The sequence below is a fragment of the Phascolarctos cinereus genome, unplaced genomic scaffold (genome assembly GCF_003287225.1).
Source record: "Phascolarctos cinereus isolate Bilbo 61053 unplaced genomic scaffold, phaCin_HiC Scaffold_726;HRSCAF=1367, whole genome shotgun sequence".
Classification (NCBI taxonomy): domain Eukaryota; kingdom Metazoa; phylum Chordata; class Mammalia; order Diprotodontia; family Phascolarctidae; genus Phascolarctos; species Phascolarctos cinereus.
Window position 1 is genome coordinate 326604584 of NW_027556098.1, and position 18503 is coordinate 326623086.

At 37.2% G+C, this 18503-nt stretch overlaps 2 protein-coding genes across 8 annotated transcripts in view; one reads left to right on the forward strand and one right to left on the reverse strand.

Moving 5' to 3' along the window:
- PRCP (prolylcarboxypeptidase) overlaps nucleotides 1-212 on the reverse strand; it is a 94693-nt gene extending 94481 nt beyond the window's left edge. For 6 of the 7 annotated variants that reach the window (XM_078156945.1, XM_078156947.1, XM_078156948.1 and 3 more), the window contains exon 1: nucleotides 40-212. The gene's annotated coding sequence lies outside the window, so the exon portion shown is untranslated. The remainder of the gene's footprint in view (nucleotides 1-39) is intronic. The other variant, XM_078156950.1, reaches the window with a different exon arrangement.
- On the forward strand, nucleotides 76-17596 carry DDIAS (DNA damage induced apoptosis suppressor). Its single transcript, XM_020993682.2, is given in 6 exon segments — nucleotides 76-188; nucleotides 6031-6038; nucleotides 6041-6191; nucleotides 8562-8581; nucleotides 8584-8678; nucleotides 10839-17596. Coding segments are annotated over 6 exon segments (3060 nt in total). The 3' UTR covers nucleotides 13512-17596.
- Nucleotides 17597-18503: the final 907 nt, after the last annotated feature.

The following is an 18503-nucleotide window of genomic DNA, read 5'->3' on the forward strand; positions in this document are numbered from 1 at the left end:
AAGTTCATGTAATTAGGAAATAATTTGTCATTTACTTACAGAAGCTGTTTTTTTCTCATAGAACAGAGTGAACACATGAACAGAAGAAGACAGTTTCTCATTGCCTCGATAGTTGCTGTTCAGAACTCCAGTTTCATCTATCCATCATGTCAGAAGTGCTTCTCTAGAGTAATCCTAGTTTCTAAAAGGTAATTTTTGGCAAATGCTCTGACTTTTCAAGGTTGAGTCTGGAGGAGGAGGGCAGTTTAAAATAGTTAAGTAGTGAAGGAACCCTAAGAATAGAAAAATTCAAATTTTAAAGTTCATGTACAGCAAAGCGTTCACACTCCATGTGTGTTTACTTCAAGTGTTAAGATGTTCCTTCCACTCTAGAACAAGGACTTGGACCACTTAAGAACATAAAACACAGAATACTTGAATGTTGCTTTTTAAGATATAATGTTCCTTGAAGCATTATAAGGTACTACACTTCTTATGATAATCTTTTGCTTTCTGTTTTTCTTACTTGGAAGATTAATTGTAGATAGTGAGGAAAAAACAATTCCTCGCTTTTACTTCCATACCTACCTAGTCCACTTATTTTTGTCAGGGAGTTCCACATTCTGGTCTCTACAGAAGTACATAAAAAGACTCGAAATTTTAAAGATCACTGCTTCTCTAAGCCCTTAAATTTTAGTGGTAGCAGCCATAAAAATATGAGGTTTTTTTTTCTTTGTTGCTTCGGTTTTTAACTTTGTAAAGAAACCTGTGCTAGTGAATCAATTTGCAGGTTCAATTCCTATGTGAACCAAGTAGTTTTATCTTGCTATCTGGGCAGGCCAGACTGCAGCCAACCAATTTGTAGAATAACGCTCTTGTTTGTCAAGAAGAGTGTGAATGAAGCACTGCAAATCAGTCGTGAGGACTTAAAAATAGAACTGATTGTTTAGTAACATCTTTCTTAAATCAGCACTTTCAGGCTTTCTGATTTTTTTTTGTCTCTTCCTCCTTTCTCCTTTCCCCTCCTCCCCCATTCATGCTCTATAATCATCAATTAACACAAACCACTATTTCCAAGGTAAGTTTTTTGTACCACTTAGATGATATTATTTAGATCTTAGTGTTGAAAGGGGTAAATGAGTTAGCTGCATCTCTTGTACAGAAATCTATACTATAATATCCCTGACAAATGGTTATCTAGCTTGTGCTTGAATACGTCCAGCACCATGACTGCCTTATGAAGGAGCCTGTCCCATTACTTTTTTTTTTAAGGCAATGGGGTCAAGTAACTTGCTCACAGTCACACGGCTAGTAAGTGTCAAGTTGTCTGAGGCCGGATTTGAACTCAGGTCCTCCTGACTCCAGGGCCAGTGCTCTATCCACTGCGCCACCTAGCTGCCCCTTAGGTTGTCCCATTACGAACAACTATGATTACTAGGAACTTATTTCTGATATTGAGCCAATATCTACTTTACTGTAATTTCCATCCATCAGTCCTAATTCTGCCCTGTGGACTCATTTACAATTAGTTTATTTCTTCTTTTAGGATCATAGATTTAGATATGGAAGAGACCTCAGACACTACCTAGTGAAACCCTGTCATTTTGCAGATGAGAAAATTGAGGCCTAGGTAAGTTGTGACTTGCCCAAAGTCACACAAGTAGAAAATGACAGAGGCAGGATTTGAACCCAGGTCCTGTGGCTCCAAAACTTTCCCTCGTGCCATTCTGGTCCTTGAAATAATTTCGCTTAGAATAATAGAGTTTGAATCTAAAAGACTTTTCTCCAATCTAAACAGCCCCAGTCGTTTTTTTTTTTCCAATTATTCCTTCAACGTGGATTCTAGGCTTTTTACCATACTGGTCTTACTTTGCTGGACAATAATTGGTGACCATCCCAGGCTGAAAGATAGATCTATTACGTATTCTTCAGGTCACTTAAATCATTGCCTTCAAGCCCATATTTACAAGGTCTTAGCCATTTGCATTTTACCACCTATTTTAGAATTCTTTCAACAGACTTTTATTATTAAGCACCTGTTTACAATGCAATCTGCTAGGCGCTGTTCTTATGTTTATGTAAGATTCTGTACCTAGCCACACTGAATTTCTAGTGTAGTACAGGGATAAGACACAAATACAGATAATTATGACAATATTACATTATAAGTGTATTAAGTATAAAACAAAGTGGTATGTTCAGAAGGGAAGGTTATTACTAATAGAAAGGAACAGGGCAGGCTTCATGAAGAAGGTAGATGTCATCTGGACTTTAAAGGATGACTAGAAATTCAATTGGCAAGAAACAAAGGGGCAGACATTCCCAGAATAGAGGTAAGAGCGAGTAAAGAATGGAGGTTAAAAGTAGTTCGGTCTGACTGGTATGTGGAGAGTAATACATGAGTTGTCTGTAAAGGAATGAGTAGTACTAGACTGTGGAGGGCCTTAAATGGTAGAGTAAAAGTTTGAATTTCACCTAGTAAATAATAAGGAACTACAGAAGATTTTTCAGCAGAAGAATGGCTTGATTAGATCTATGCTTAAAGAAGATTAATTGAGTAGCAGTGTGAAGGATAAATTATATAGGAAGACCTATCAGATGAATATTGTACAGGTAGGTGGTAAGGAGCACCTATACTTGAACTTTTGCAGTGGAAATAAAGAATAACACATGCAAGAGATATAGAACCCTTCAAAGATAACCCCAAACATAGGAGACTGAAAGAATCATTAAATTGATCTGGGGAGGGGGAAGAAGGGGAGGAAAGGTTGGGGTTTTTTGTTGTTGTTTTGTTTTGTTACTTTTTTGAGTTTGAGCATCCAGTAGAACATTCGGGTAGAAATGTTCTGGAGCTCAAAGAAATGAAATAACTGGTGCTAGAGACTTGAGAGCTGTCTACATAAACATGGTAATCGAATCCTGTCAATGAAAGAAAAGGAACATGAAATAGGTAGAAGGAGGTCGTGGGAAAATCCTCAAGAAATTAAAGAGTCAATAACAGAAAGAGGAGACAGGATATGTTAGGAAGAGAGCGAGGAGAATGTGGTATGTTTGAAGACAAGACAGGAATTCTGGCAAAGATGGTGACATGACAAGTTCTAGATAACCCACTACAACTATTGCAGGAACAATGAAGAGGTAAGTATCAACTAACAGGAGAAATGAGCTAAGAGAAACACCATTGAGGTAATCCACCCAGCAAAAGACATAATCACCAAGGAGTACGCTATGAGCTCTGCATCTGAGCTAGTGTCAAGGAGGCCCTCATTTCCCCCCACTGCAGTTTCTACATAGAATTGGGAGAAGACAAGGCTCAGGGATCAGATTTCTCATCAGTTAGTGACAGCTCTGTAGCTGTTTGCAGGCTTCTATTTCCACCCTGGGAAATATTCTGAGGAACAAAAGTGATATAAATTCTAACAGTTACATAGCCAAGGAAGTTCAGAAATAGCAAAGGAGGAGGCCTAGCACCCCTAGGAATCACTGAAAAAATGAACAAACAAAACTTAACAACAACAAGCAAAAAATGCAATGGATTAAGAGAACCTCAAGATAAAATTTCAGAAAAGAAAATAATCCTGCAATATTTTTAAGTAAAAACCCAGGAAAAAAAAATAGATTGTCAGCAAGAACTCCAAGAATGGTTTGATGGCCTATTAAAAGAAATAAGGCATTGAAGAAGATAAAGAATGAAATTGGAGCTCTTCATGAAGAACTAGGAAAGAGAATAAACAGCTTAGAACAAAAGCTGGGCAACTTTATCAAAGTCGTGGACACTGAAAAACAGAATGGGAAGAGAACTCAAATTCAGTGAAAGAACAAGAAATCCTGAAAGTCAAACATACATATATGACATATCTATTATCAAAAGAAATTACCTACAAGGGGTGGTCAGCTGTTTTAAATGCTTCAGAGAGAGAAGTCAAGGAAGGTGGGGGCTGGGGAAGACCATATTACCTTTGACAATTAAGAATTATGGTTGATTTTTGAGTGAGCAAGTTCAATAGAATGGTGGGTATTACCTATTACAGTGTATTGAGGAGACAGTAGTTAGTGAGAAAATAGAGGGAGGCATCAGGTGTAGGTAACGTTTTCAAGAAGTTTTACAATGAAAAGGAAAAAAGATCTGAGATAACATCCAAGATGAATCAGAAGAAGGATTTTTTAAGATTCAGGAAATGTCAGTGTGTATGTAGGCAAATAAGAGAGGGCCAGTGGAGAGGGAGAGATTGAAGATACATTCGAGGCAATGACTAGGACAAGGTAGTTGAAGTCAGAGGGTATGGGATCAAGCAGCCAAGGAGAGGGATTGGCCCTAGTGAGCATGGTACATACCTTTTTTTCCTTTGTGACTAGAGGGAAAAAAGAGAATGGGTGACAATGAAGAACAGTCTTAAGGAAGAGAGAAATTGGGAGACTTCACCGACAGCCTTAGTGTTCTCAGTGAAGTAGGAAAGTGTCATCTACTCCTTTCCTCACCCTCTATGATCCAGTGACTCTGACCCTTTTGCTGTTTTTTGAACAAAGCACTCCATCTCTTAACTCTGTGTGTTTTCACTAGCAGCCCCCTGTGCCTGAAATTCTTTTCACCTTCCCCTCCTGATTTTCTGGTTTCCTTCAAGCCTCAGCTAAAGTCCCACCTTCTGCAAGAAGCCATTCCCAGTCTCCCTTAACACCTTCCTTTTCAGTTTTATCCTGTATCTTGTTTATACATAGTTTGTATGTTGTCTCCCTCGTTAGAATGTAAGCTTCCTGAGGATAGGGACTGGTTTTTACCTTTCTTTGTATCCCCTGTGCTTAGCACAATATCCATTGCTTAGTAAGCACTTAATAAATGCTTCATGCTAGAAGGCAGAGAAGCCGAGAATCAATTAGAATAGAATGGAATTGTTGAACTTTAAGAGCCCAACTATGGCTATGTCCAGTAAGACCAATGGTTGGTAATGAGAGGAAATCAACTTGATTTTTTTGTCTTTTCTCCCTTAGTATCTAAAAGCTAGTCAGAAAAATTGGATTCCTGGGCGTTGCCCAGGAGTGAAAATCCTCAGTTTAGAAAGAGGGGAAGATTTTGGGAAATGGGGGGGAAAGAAAGATTTTAGTGTATTACTATGGGAAAAAAAATACTAAAAAACCTTACCTGTTCTCAGTAAATATGTCAGGGACAAAATGAAAGAGGAATCCTTTTTGCCCAATTCAAAATCATGATTAAAAAATGAGTATCAAAGTAAGCTGTCAAAGCAAGCTGTATATAATAGTACTATATAAATGCTGTAATAGAGTCATAGTTTCATGTAATCCTCCTTTTATGTTCTTCGTACAAGGAAATATTTGTTGATGTGAAGTCCATAATAAAAAAGAAAAAAAATTAAATGAATACTAAACTTTGATGAAGTTTTGCAAACAATTAGGCATTAGAGGAAAAACATATTTGGGATAGTAATAATTATAATCTGTATTTAGTTCTTCAAAAAGATAGCAGTGCTTTATTATATGGATTTTTTAACCTAATTAATTCTCATAAAGTTGATAAAGGGAAATTAAGTTATTCCCATCTGTAGTAAGGAAAATGAGGGACAGTGTGTGTAAAATAATAATATAATACTAGTCATTAAATTCTTGGCAGAAAAATAATGGTTAGAACTTTGGTCTTCTGTTAGTTTGGTTCTGTCTTCATTATGCTATCTCTAAAACAGTAAAATGTCACTAAATTTACAAGAAGTGATTTGAGTACCTAATAAATTCATGATACATATAATTTTTCATCCATTTTCATTAATTCCTAATATATGCCTAATGCTAATGTATGCCTTTACCTCATGAAGTAGGCCCTGGTCATTAGTAAGGTCAGTATTTCTGAAAAAAGCAATTAGGTTTGAGAGAGTCTGAGAGGAAGCTAACCTGAATCCTAATATTCTTCACTAAACACAAGTGAAAAAAAAATTGTCATTTCAGCTTCCCTTTTTTACTGGAGAAGGAAGATATTGATGATTCTTTAACCATGCACAAGTGAACACCATTCAATTCTATCATTTTCTTTTTCTCCTTTTCCAGGTTTGATTGCTCAAATGTGGCTATACTGGTGAAGCCAAGAATGTCACTTACAGATATAAACTGTCCTTAAAAGTTTCTGATGCAAACAAATTATTTGCAATTACTGTGTTTGGAAGCTGCTTGGATGCATTTTTTGGCATCACTGCTACTTGCCTAAACAGGTAGAAATATTTAATGTATAACTTCATTTGTTTTCTAACATTCTCTTTTATATCACTATAATATAGATGTCAGTATACTTCAAATTAGTATAGCTTAAATCCCGAACTTATTGTAATGTTATATGTAATATTCATAAAATTAAAAACTTCTTAAAAATCCTTTTGGCATAAGTTCTATCACAAGATGATAAAAGTAAGGCATAGAAAGACAAAGGATTATTATTTTCTGGATACACATAAATATGATTATTAATAACCAGGTGCCATTGATTCAAACTGGACCCTGAAGTTAGGATAAGAAGTTCAGTTATAAACTGGAAGAGCATAGGAAAATAGAGTAATGATCCTATCCAGTTGAAGGATTACCTAAATTGGGGTCAGAATTCAAATGGCCACATTCTATTGAGGAATAAGCTATTGGGAAAGCTGTCTGCCTAATTTCAGACCACATTATTAAATTGCTTTTCCGTTGTTGCATAGTTTGACCTGTTAAAACTTTTACAGTGTATTTAGGTGCTAAGAATTCCAAGAGTATCACAATACTAATAGCCCACATGGTTTACAAAGCATTTTCCTCATAGTAGTCATTTGAGGTAAATAATGCAAAATCCTGTTACCAATTTCCTTCTAGTTCTGTCTGCAGCATCTCTCTTACTTGTCCCTTCCTCTTCAATCCCATTGCCACCATCCTAATAAAGGCCTTAATTTCTACCCACCTAGATTATTATAGTATCCTCTCCTTATAAGGCTTTACACTACCAGTCAATCCTTCGTGCTGATGCCAGAATAATCTTTCTTACCCATACATCTGGTCATGTCACTTCATAAATTTTCACTGGGTCCTGTCAATTCTAAAATAAAGTTCACACTCCTTCCTGCTTCCACAGAAAGCAGGATTTCTCTGGTCCCGAAACACACCTTGCTTGGAATGTTCATCTCCCCCTTATGGAATTTTTCCCTATCTTTTAAAGGCCTTTGCAAATGCCACCTCCTCCAGAAACCTTGCTTCTGTGCACCTCTCCCATTAGACTTCATAGTGTACTTTGCTTTTTAACTTTCTGATGTACTTATCAGTTGCTCTCCATGGTGGTCTCTTACAGTCATCCTAGAGTGTAAATTCTGTAAGGATTCTGGCCATTTCTTTTGTAAACTCTGTAGCTCCCCTAGCACAGTGCCCTCTCCTAAGGCGTAGACACATAGTAAATGTGTTGCAGGTATTCTTAACCCCATTTTATCCATGTGACACTTGCCCATGGTCATGTTATAAGTATCAGCAGTGAGACTCACACTCTGGTTTTCTCCAGTAATTTTTCTGCTACACCCCTTCAAATAATAGTTCCTCATTTAGATATAGCACTTTACATTTTATAAAATGCTTTCCTTGAAACAGCCCTGGGAGATAAATAGCATGAGTATTTTTAATCTTCATTATACAGATGAGAAAACTGAGGCTCACACAAGTTGACTTGCCCAGTCATGTGACCAAAAAGTGTCAGAGCCAAGACTCAAACCCAAAACGCCTGACTCCAGCTCCAGTGCATTTTCTGCTTTATTGCCTCTTAATTTGTCAATAATTGCAAACTTTCTCATTTCCTTACTTCTCTACCTTCCACCTCTCATCTATAAAGTGGGGGTACCCCCTTTAAAGGGGGTGGGAAAATCGGGTTAGACTTGATCTCTAAGGTCCCTACCAGATCTAAAGCCTTTGAACCTAAAATTATTTGCCATAGATATATAAATTACTAGGATACAAGTCAGTATGTGCTGACCTAGAGTATCCAGTTGGTTGCAACTCAGTTTATAAAAGAAACAGTAGAAGATTCCGGGGTTGCTAAGGAAGAAAGAGACTCCTCTTGGCTTTAAAGGGAGGGGCTTTAGGCTACAGTGCCAGTGATAGAACAGTAACACCCTCAATTGTCAGGGAACTGGTATTATCATTACTGTAGCTCTCTGGAAAGCAGGACCATTCCAAAACCACATATTTCATTAGACCCTAGTTACATATAGGTAACAACATATTCCCTAAATTATTTTCTCCCTCCCCCCATTCCCCACCATTTTATATTTGATTATTGTGTTTCTTTAAAAAAAAAAAATTCTGATTATGTAAACTTAACTTCCTATCCTCTGTACATTTGGTCCCCAAAGAATATATTGCAGGTGGATTTGCAGAAGGCAGTTTTTGTTTCGGTAACTGTTAAGGAAGTTAGAGCTCTACTGCAGGCCTGCTCTTGTATGAGACTGATAGTTTCTAAATTCACTATGTTTCCATGTACAACTCAAAAAACTAATTCTGATGTCTTTCATTTTATCACATGATAGTATTTCAGAGTTTTTTATGTTCATATTTTAATTTCTCTTCCATTCAAGGTATATAAAAGATTCTAATGAGTTGAAGGAACATTGGACAGTAATTCAATTCAGGATTTATTAATTCAAGCAGTCCAAGTGTGCTTTGTTGGGAGAACGTTTATTTTTGGAGTGACGGTAATTAAACACTTTCTTAAAGTATTCTATTACATTTTTTGTAGTATTCAAATTATTTCATTTCACCAGATAGTTTTGAGGGGATACCTCATAAGTGTAAGGACCTGCTGTAATACTCAGATGTATTAAAATAGCAGGATCAGTAGTTTAAACCATTCAGCTGATGAAATTTAACACCTGTAGCAACTTCCTCTTTATGCACAGGAGGGAGGGCCCTGTTCTAGTTAGGGTTTTCACAAATCCAAAGACCTAAATTTAATATTATGGTAATATGATCTCAGAAGTGTTGACTCTTCTGTTCTGATACTTGGCACTTTTTACTTTCCAGATTTTGTTCAAATTATTCCATAAACTAAAATTTCATTCTGCTTCTCTGTTCATCTGTTTAACTGGGTATGTCCTCCTACAGTATATAAAAGATAACTAAAGGAAAACAAGGTAGAGGTTATATAGCCATATTATGAATTGTGGATGAGGACTCATCACTGAAGACAGGAGAAAAAATATATTAGTTTGAAAGAACTCTTCAGTTATAAGGCACACAAAATATATTACTAACAAATTGAATCTTTTCTATAACATAGTTGTTAGCTATTGTTCTGGGATGATTTGACTGTAGTCCCTACCCATTAATATGGTATAATAGAAAGAACATGAATTTGAAAGTCAGGAAAACCCAGTACTATTCCTTACTCTTAGTTTGCTAGTTGCACAGATTTGAGTGAATTGCTAGCTAGACTTCACTTTGTTCATTTCTAAGTTAAGAATACCACACCCAAGGGGCAGCTGGGTAGTGCGGTAGATAGAGCACTGGCCCTGGAGCCAGGAGGACCTGAGTTCAAATCCGGCCTCAGACACATAACACTTACTAGCTGTGTGACCCTAGGCAAGTCACTTAACCCACTGCCTAGCCACAAAAAAAAAGAATATGACACCCACGCTACCTATGGCATAGGGTTGTTGTGAGAATTGAATGAGATTAATGCATGTGAAAGAGCATTATAAATTATAAAGTGCTATGAAAATGTAAAATAGTATTTTTTTAAACTGTAGCAATGATTTCCTTGGCATAGGGAATTCCCAGTGCACAAACTGCTTCCTCCAGTGCTGACCTGCAACTGTTCAACAACTTTGTAGCCCTACAGAATAGCTCTGAGAGGACAAGGACCATCCCATAGCCAGTGGATTAGGCTAAGGACTCCCCAAGCAGTACATCTTAGAGGAATGACCAAAACTCAAGTCTTTAGAATCTGAGACCAGCACTCTATCAACTTGGCCTCTCAAGTTGTTATTATCATCATCAACATCATCATTATTATTATTATTACTCTTTGTAGACTAGTGAGTTTGTGATTTTAAACTATCCTAATTTTGATTTTGCAACGAAAAATGTTTACATTTTCAAGTGATTTTAAAATCACATAGTTAGAAAATGCTGTTATCACTCAAGTAAAGAAAAAGCATTGGGTTTTTCCTTCTTACCTCATGTATTTTACCCAGTAGTCAATATTGACACAAATGAAGCTTATTGAGAAAGATGGTTGTTTGGTCTCATTTCAAGTTCTTTCAAGAAAAGGTGTTATATATTTAAAAAAAAAGATGTTATAAAAATTCAACTAACATTGATTAAGTATCTTCTGTATCTCATAAAGTCTCCTCTCCACTCACATAGCTATCACCCTAGCTCATCATCTCCCACCTGGAGCATTGCAATAACCCTCCAATTACTGGTCCCCCTTCCTTATATTTCTCACCACTCCAAAGTATCTTCCACTCAGCTGATTTTTCTAAAGTATATAATTAGCCACATAACCACTCCCCCTACTCTGTTAGTAAACTCTAGCCTTCCTTTTACCTCCAAGGTCAAATTTAAACTCCTTTGTTTGGCACTTAAAGCTCTTCATAACTTGGCTCCTTCCTACCCTTTCAGACCTTTTATACTTTATTGTCCTCTATACATAAAGAATGATATCTAAGGAAAAACCACTTCGAAGAGATAAGTTCCCACTCATAAGAGAAGATGAATAATTTTAGAATTCATGTGACTCATTCTTCTATGTGAAATTGCATCTTCCTTTAGCATTCTAAACTTTTGCTAGGTATTTGGGCAAAGTTAGGGAAATCACATTACTAATGTCAGCTCATTCATTTTTCCTACAGAATTTTGAAAACCAAGGTGAACAAGCTTCAGCTTCCAATAATTTCTTACAGAAATGCCCTCACAATGACAGGCATATTAAAGAGTTAGTAGCCTGCCAGATTTCTCTGCCAAACTCAAATATCACAGGATACACAGTTATCAGCTACTTTGATCAGCTTTTGCAGTCTTCTAATTTCAAGACTATTCACTGTGGCCCACAGCTCCCTGATAGCCATTTACTGGAAGGTGATCAGCCTAGCAGTGAGCTCAGCAGCTTAGGTAGCTCTGGCAGCAGCTCTTGTTTTGTTCAGTCAGGTGGCAGAGATAGTCTTTCAAGGCTTTGGCAGCAGTTCCTTGGACTCACTCCAGTGGTTACACAACCAACTGATGATGAAGATGTCTCCATTTTTGAGCAAAGTAAGGACAATGGTGTTCTCCAGCAGAGAGAGGGGGTCTCTTCTGTTGAGGTCACCCACGTCAATAACTATCGTGAACCTATTCAGGATTCTCATGGTCTTCACTTGTTTCTGGTTGAGAAGAGTAAAAGGGGAGAGCTGGATACAGAATCTGGTTCACCAGCTAGTCATCCAACTGCCATTCTTAACAGTTATCATGAGACTGGAGCTGCCAATAACTGGAATAGTTTTAGACCTTTAAAAATAAAGCAGTCACTTGAGGAAAGCAACACAAATCTTTTCCCTGGTACTCTGGAGTCAGAAGAGAAGTGTTCCCAACCTAAGTTAGCTCATCACCAGGATCACAAGTCAGACCTGTCTTCAAGCTTTCAAAAGAGAACATCATTTAGCATATCATCTCCTAGCCATGAAACAAGTGTTGGTGATGCACAGGAGGAGGACCCTGAAATTTGGGATGACCTGCCATTCTCCGAAAGCCTAAATGCTTTTATGGCAGTCATTGAAAATGAAAACACTACAGTCCAGGCTACAAAATGTTGTAAGGGTAAAGACATCAGTCCAATGGATAATCACTGTGGCAGATCATTAGCAAATCCGCAGAAAGCTACTGGAAATGTACATGTGTCACATGTGAAGTCAGAGGTAAAACACAAAAACTGTGGCAAAAGTAGTGTTCTTTCCAGCAATGGCCCAAAAATTATCTCCGCTTCACAAAAGGAAATGCAACGAGATAACACAACCAATTGCTTTTCAGTAGGTATTAATGGAAAAGAAGTTTCTGACTGTGCTGTATCTAATGCCAATGTGTCAGTCCTATCTGAGGCTCCAAAAGACTTTAGCACATATCTTTCTTTTAAAAAAAGTGACAGTTTTCCACAATACAAAGTTGAAATCATTCCAAGTCCTAATACTTTGGGAAATGTCCATTCTTATGCCAGCACAAAGTATTCTGTGAAATGTGGAGAAAGGCAATCTTCAGAAATGGATGGAACAGTTACTTCTTTGTGTTCTGAAAAACATGTTGTGTTTTCTGAGGCTTGTGCAAGAAATAAAGAACATTCTATTTGTCTACAGAATCAAGAAGGAAGTTTTACAACATGCAAGGAACTTATGCAGAATTCAAACGCTCATTACAGTAATAAAAATGTGAGTACAAATGTGTTTTCATTAATGCCAGAATTTCAAGAAATAACTTCTACAACTGTAAAAGAAAACTTGCTTCAAAACTGCTCTCCTACTCATGACAGCAGTTATAATGCTTCTGCTGATCTCTTTGATGTTGGTGCCAAAGAAATGGAAACTGTGGCTGAATGTATTGATAAATCACAGGGCATTTTGTCAACATGGGAAACTGTTTTGACAGAAAATCATCCTGAATCTAATTTTCCCCTTAGTCCTATAGATGATAATTGCAGCCATATTCAAAGAAGGTCATCCTCACAAAACATACTTACACATGCTAGAACACATTCTTCACCTTATTTTCAGTCAGTTTCAGACCACAATCTGGGAAATAGCCAAGAATTTGTTCCATATTCACAGTCAACTCCTATTGCATCACTTCATCATAGACTAAGAGTCCATAGAATGAAAGAATCTTTCCAAAAATACCCCAGACTTTATACCAATCTGCACTCCAATTATAAAAAATCAGTGATGACCTTTGAAGATGGCATACAGCAACCTACCCCAAACTGCCTAAAAAATGAAAACACGGGTAGCCTGAGATCCAGGAACACTTCCATAGCTGATGATTCACAGCAAATGTTAATCAATGGTAGTCCTACTATTAAGTTCTTTGAAACTAATTTTGATGATTGGTTTCTCCCTACTGCAGAAAAAGTATTTCCTTCACCTGTACTTCCCACCTCAGAAATGCTTGGATTAAGTTTCAGGGTCCCAGGTAAATGGCCTGCTGCATGCAGTACCCCTAATGAAGCCAAGGGACCCGAAAACAAAAAAAGGCATATGGAACAAAGGACTGATGAAGATTTAATTGGGAAAGAATTTCATATGAAGAACAAGTACAGGGTGACAGCTATGAAACAGATCACTCCTGAACTTAAAAATTGTAAAGACAGTAGAGACTGTAGTTTCAAAAATGTAGCTCTTCGGACTGATTCCCTTTCACATGTCAAATGTCGACTTTCATTTTCTGAAAATGAGTCCCCTCCAGCTGCTGAAGTTCCAAGCGGCTGGTCTCCCGAATTGTTCACCCAAAGTCAGCCAAACCCAATTTCTAAACACTTATTAAAGATTCCTGTTTGGAAACTTTAGTATTTATTGGTATTGGAATCTAATAAATTTTAGACTTATAGAAAAACAAAAATTATAGAGGTGACCTTGTGAGCCTGATGCTTTTAATTTTAATGCATTTTGACATGATTAAAAAAATGTTGTAATGTTATCTTGTAAATGAACTCTGATAGAGATATTCTGGTACTTTACTTTGTGTTACAAATTGTACTATGGTGATATTAATTTTGTTTCTGAAAATGTTATCATAACAATACTTTGTCCAAAGTATTTGGACACAGAGATGGATTCCCCATCCAAAGAATAAAATTATTGCTTCATTATGTACAAATTGTGAAATTTATATGTAAATAAAATGCAAAATGGGAGAACAAATTATGTTCATGAGGAGATGCAATCTTCTGATTTCCATGATGACTATTCTTGTTCATTAAAAAAAAAAAACTTATACTTTATCTGTTTTTCTCCCAGGGCATCTTGTGGCACAGTGGATGGAGTGCCAGGCCTGGAGTCAGGAAGACTCATCCTCCTGAGTTGAAATCTGGCCTCAGACACTTAGTAGCTCTGTGACCCTGGGCACGTCACTTAACCCTGTTTGCCTCAGTTTCCTCATCTGTAAAATAAGCTAGAGAAGGAAATAGCAAACAGCTCCAGTATCTCTGCCAAGAAAAGCCCAAATAGGGTCACGAAGCATCAGACGTGACTGAACAACAACATTTTCCTCCCTCTTCAGATTATTTTTTTCAGTTGATTACCAGATCCCCAAGTGCTTAGGACTAAATAATAATAGAGGTAGCATAGTACTGTGGACAGAGAGCTGGTCCTGGAGCCAGGAAAACTTGAGTTACAGGTCTTGCCTCCAATATATGTTGGCTGCGTAGCAAGTCATTTATTCTGTCAATGCTCTAGGCAACTGTCAAAGACTACAAGTCACAGAGAAGGCATTAGTCTGCATTAGTAGTTGCCTATCCCAATGAAGCACAGGTCCAGTCCCTGACACTGTATAATAATAAAGCTAGCTTTTATATAGCACTTTAAAGTTTTTAAAATACTTTACATATATTTTCTTATTTGATCCTCGACCACTGTATTAAGTAGGTGCTATCATTTTTCAGATGAGGAAAGGGAGACTGAGAGAAATTAAGTGACTTGCTTAGGATCACATAGCTAGTAAGTATCTGAGGCAAAATTCAAACTCAAGTTTTCTTGACTCCCAAGTCCATTGCTTTCTCCCGTACACCAAACTGCAATAGAAAGTAGGCTGTCTTCCATACATTCTGAATCTTGGGACTAAGTTTTCCTCTTCTTTCAAAAAGATCACTGATACAATTCAACAACAAAAATATTTTTGCAACATATAATTATCCCATGGAAAACTCAAGAGTTTCTGAGTAATTAATAATTTATTAGGCTAGCTAATAACAAGTTAATGATCAGTGGTTTCAGAAAACCAAAGGCCCTCAATGTAGACACTGAATGCATTAAATACTTTGTAAAAGAGAATGCCCTTGACAGGTGAAAATCAGCACTAATTGGTGGACATTTAATGAGGTGGACTAGGAGTCTTCAGCTCCTCCTGCTGAGAACATGGTTTGATCATGAGATTTAGCTGCCTCCATCAATCTGGACAAGGGAATCCATCTCCATCCAGATCACTGTGGTTGGTTTTCTCCATGAAATTCTAATGGAAGGTTACAAGGACAGGGGCTCATTTCTTTGGGTCAAGAACTTGCCTAGACTGAATATCTATTTGCACTCTAAACAGAAATAAGGTCTCCTAGTTTGGTGAGGTCCAGCCCAGGATTGTGAAGCATGTTCCCCAGGGGTTAGAGCAAGTTCATCAATCAGTCATATCTTTCAGAGATGGACTTTCTGTAGTGGCTGGGCCCTAACTGAGGAAATAAAGGAGGAAAAACCTGGATCCTAATTTAATAATTGGCTATTAATATAATAGCAAAATAATTTCTCTCACACAATGTAGCACACTGGTTTTAAACTTTCAAATTGCTTTGAAACTTCATATTCTTAACATTTCCTATTTTATGTTGCACAGACGTGACTGGTATATCACAGATCCTGTTCTGTAGCTTCAGTTCTTCCATTGCATAGAAGCAGTCATGAGAGAAGACCTTCCTTTCCTCTTCTTCATTCTTCCCTTCAGTCCTAAAATCCACTTAAGGCTTGTCTTGGAGGCAGGTGACCCACAAAATTTTAAGTTTTTGCTTGGCAGCCAAGCAGCCATGGTTGCTCTTTCTTATTTCTCCATCAGCTTACCTCTCTCTTGACAATGAGCAGCTTGGAAAGAGCCCTGGATTTGCATCACAAGACCTGAGCTGAATACAGATTCTCCCACTTACTACCTGTATGCAAATCTCAGTCTCTCCAAGCCTTAGTTTTCTCCTCTATAAATAAGGGAATTTAACTAGATGACCTAAAATATCATTGTCAGCCATGAATTTAATCCTAAGACCTTAACTCTCATTTTTGTTCAACTTCCTTGCACATTGAATCTCTTGCAGAACCTTCCCTAATGCTATTTTGGTCTGTAAATATGCTCTATCACAAGTATGCTATAGCATGTTAAGAAATTAATAAATGTGTTATAGAACAAAAAGTTGAAAACTTTTTTTATATTTCCAGAGTTGCATCAAATTTTGGATTTTAGCAAATCTTTTTGGTCTATCACATTACATCAATACATAATCCATTCAGCAGTATTCTGGTTCTGATGGTAGCACCAAGGAATACATCAATAGAAGGCAGTAGTTCCCTTTATAAGATGATGGATCTAGAATAAGAAAGGACCTAGGATCATTTCCCCCAAGATAACACCAAAGGTGAAGAAGGAAGCAGTTGTCCTCTACAAGACAGAAGCCAAGTCCAAGGCCTTGAAGGCCAAGAAGGCAATGTTGAAGAGTGTTCATAGCCACAAAAAGAAGATCTGAACATCCCCCACCTTCCAGTGACCCAAGACATTAAGACTTCAATGGCAGCCCAAATACTCTTGGAATAGTGCCCCTTGGAGAAACAAGCTTGATCACTATGCCATCATTAAGTTTCCCTTGACCACTGAGTGCTATGAAGAAGATTGAGGACAACAACACTGTAGTCTTCTTTGTGGACATCAAGGCCAACGGGCATCAGATCAAGCAGGCGGTAAAGAAGCTGTGTGACATCGATGTGGCCAAGGTGGACACACTGATCCAGTGTGATGGAGAGAAGAAAGCCTATGTCCAACTTGCCCCAGAATATGATGCTGTAGATGTTGCCAACAAAATTGGAATCATGTAAACTGTCTCCTACCTACAATAAAAAGTTTTCCAGTATGAAAAAAAAGAAAGAAAGGACTAGGAGACTATCTGGTCCAACCCCCTCATTTTACAGATGAGGAAACTGAGACTCAAGAAACTTAAATGATTTGCCCACGGTCACACAAGAACTAAATGTCTGAGGTAAGATTTAAACTCAAGGACCTCTGATTCCACAGCCAGTATTATTTCTGTTATATGATGCTGTATCGCTTCAAAAAGTTAGGTATTAGAAAGAACAACTGGTACAAGCTGTATCTGTGGTAAATACCCAAATTCAAGTAAGTCTGTGGTCAAGAGATACGTCTACAAACCAACTACAGAAAAATCATTATATAGATGATTATATACCTTGCATAGTCTTGCATGCCCACGAGAAGGAATGCAACTAGAACAACTTTTAAATTGTTTTAGCACATCTATTTAACCAGCAAAAATAAAACTTGGGGTACAGAGAAGCAAATTATATATTGCTATCACAATGAATTGATTTAATTTTTTCTGAAAAGGGGTCTGGCAGTATGTAACAATAACTGCAAAACTGTTCGTATCCTTTGACCCAGTAATTTCTGTTGGGGAATGTATCCCAAAGAAATAACCAGTTGTTTGTTTTCAAAAAAAAATAGCAGTATTTATATTATCATAAATGTAGAAATATGTTAAATACCCAACAGTTGAGTGATAGGCTTGTATGTTGCATGTTGGAATACTATGTAGCTATAAACTGACAAATATGTTACCATGTCAGTAAATGGAATATCTCAAATTATGCCAAATAAAATATTGTGTTTATATCGATTATGTACAATTGTATTTCTGTAAATCAGTACCGAGTAAGAATTTGAAATAACAAAATACAGCCTTAGATGCTATCCTGCAACAGGGAATCTCATGTATTTGTTAAAATTACACAAGATTCCTTGATAAATGGAAAATTTACTTTAAAAATTCCTCTGTTCACTGTCTTTTAATACCAAATGTAGTATAGGATAGTGAGATGAATGTTTTCAAGAGTGGAAGTTCTGAAAGTTAATTCAATTATGTATTTAGAGCTGGAAGTACCTTAAAACTTCATCTAGTCCCAACTCCCTCATTTTGTAGATGAGAAAGCAGAGGCCTAGGGAGGTTAAATGATTTGCCCAAAGTCATGGGTAGCAAAGCCAATATTCAAACTGAAGTTCTTTGACTTTCCTATTCAGTATTCTTCTAACTAGAAGGGGAATTTCCTTTAAGGAAGTGAGGACTTCAGTGTATTACTGGAGTATTCGAAAAACGACTGGCCCAAGATTTCACATGGGAAAAACTAAATATGTGAAAAATTACTATTTTCCAGACTATGACAGGAAGTTGGATGTCTAGTACATTATGTTAGCACATCATATATGTGTGTGTATTAGACAAACACCTCAGGTGGTTGATAAGGTAGGCCTTGAACTACATAGGAGAAAGAAAATAGGCTGACTTGCAATTGGACAATAATGCAGTATTTTCTTTACCCCAAGGTACTTCCCTGCATATAAACCTTTTTTTTCCCATTAGAAATGCTCTCCCAGTAACTTGTATGGTTATCAATCTTAGAACACCAAGGAATCAAAGTTGTGGGTGACTACAGGTAATGGAGAGATGTCTGATTAGCACACATAAGCTGCAACCTATTGCTCCAATACTAAAGAAAGGATGTGATTTAAAAAAAAAAAGAATGGTC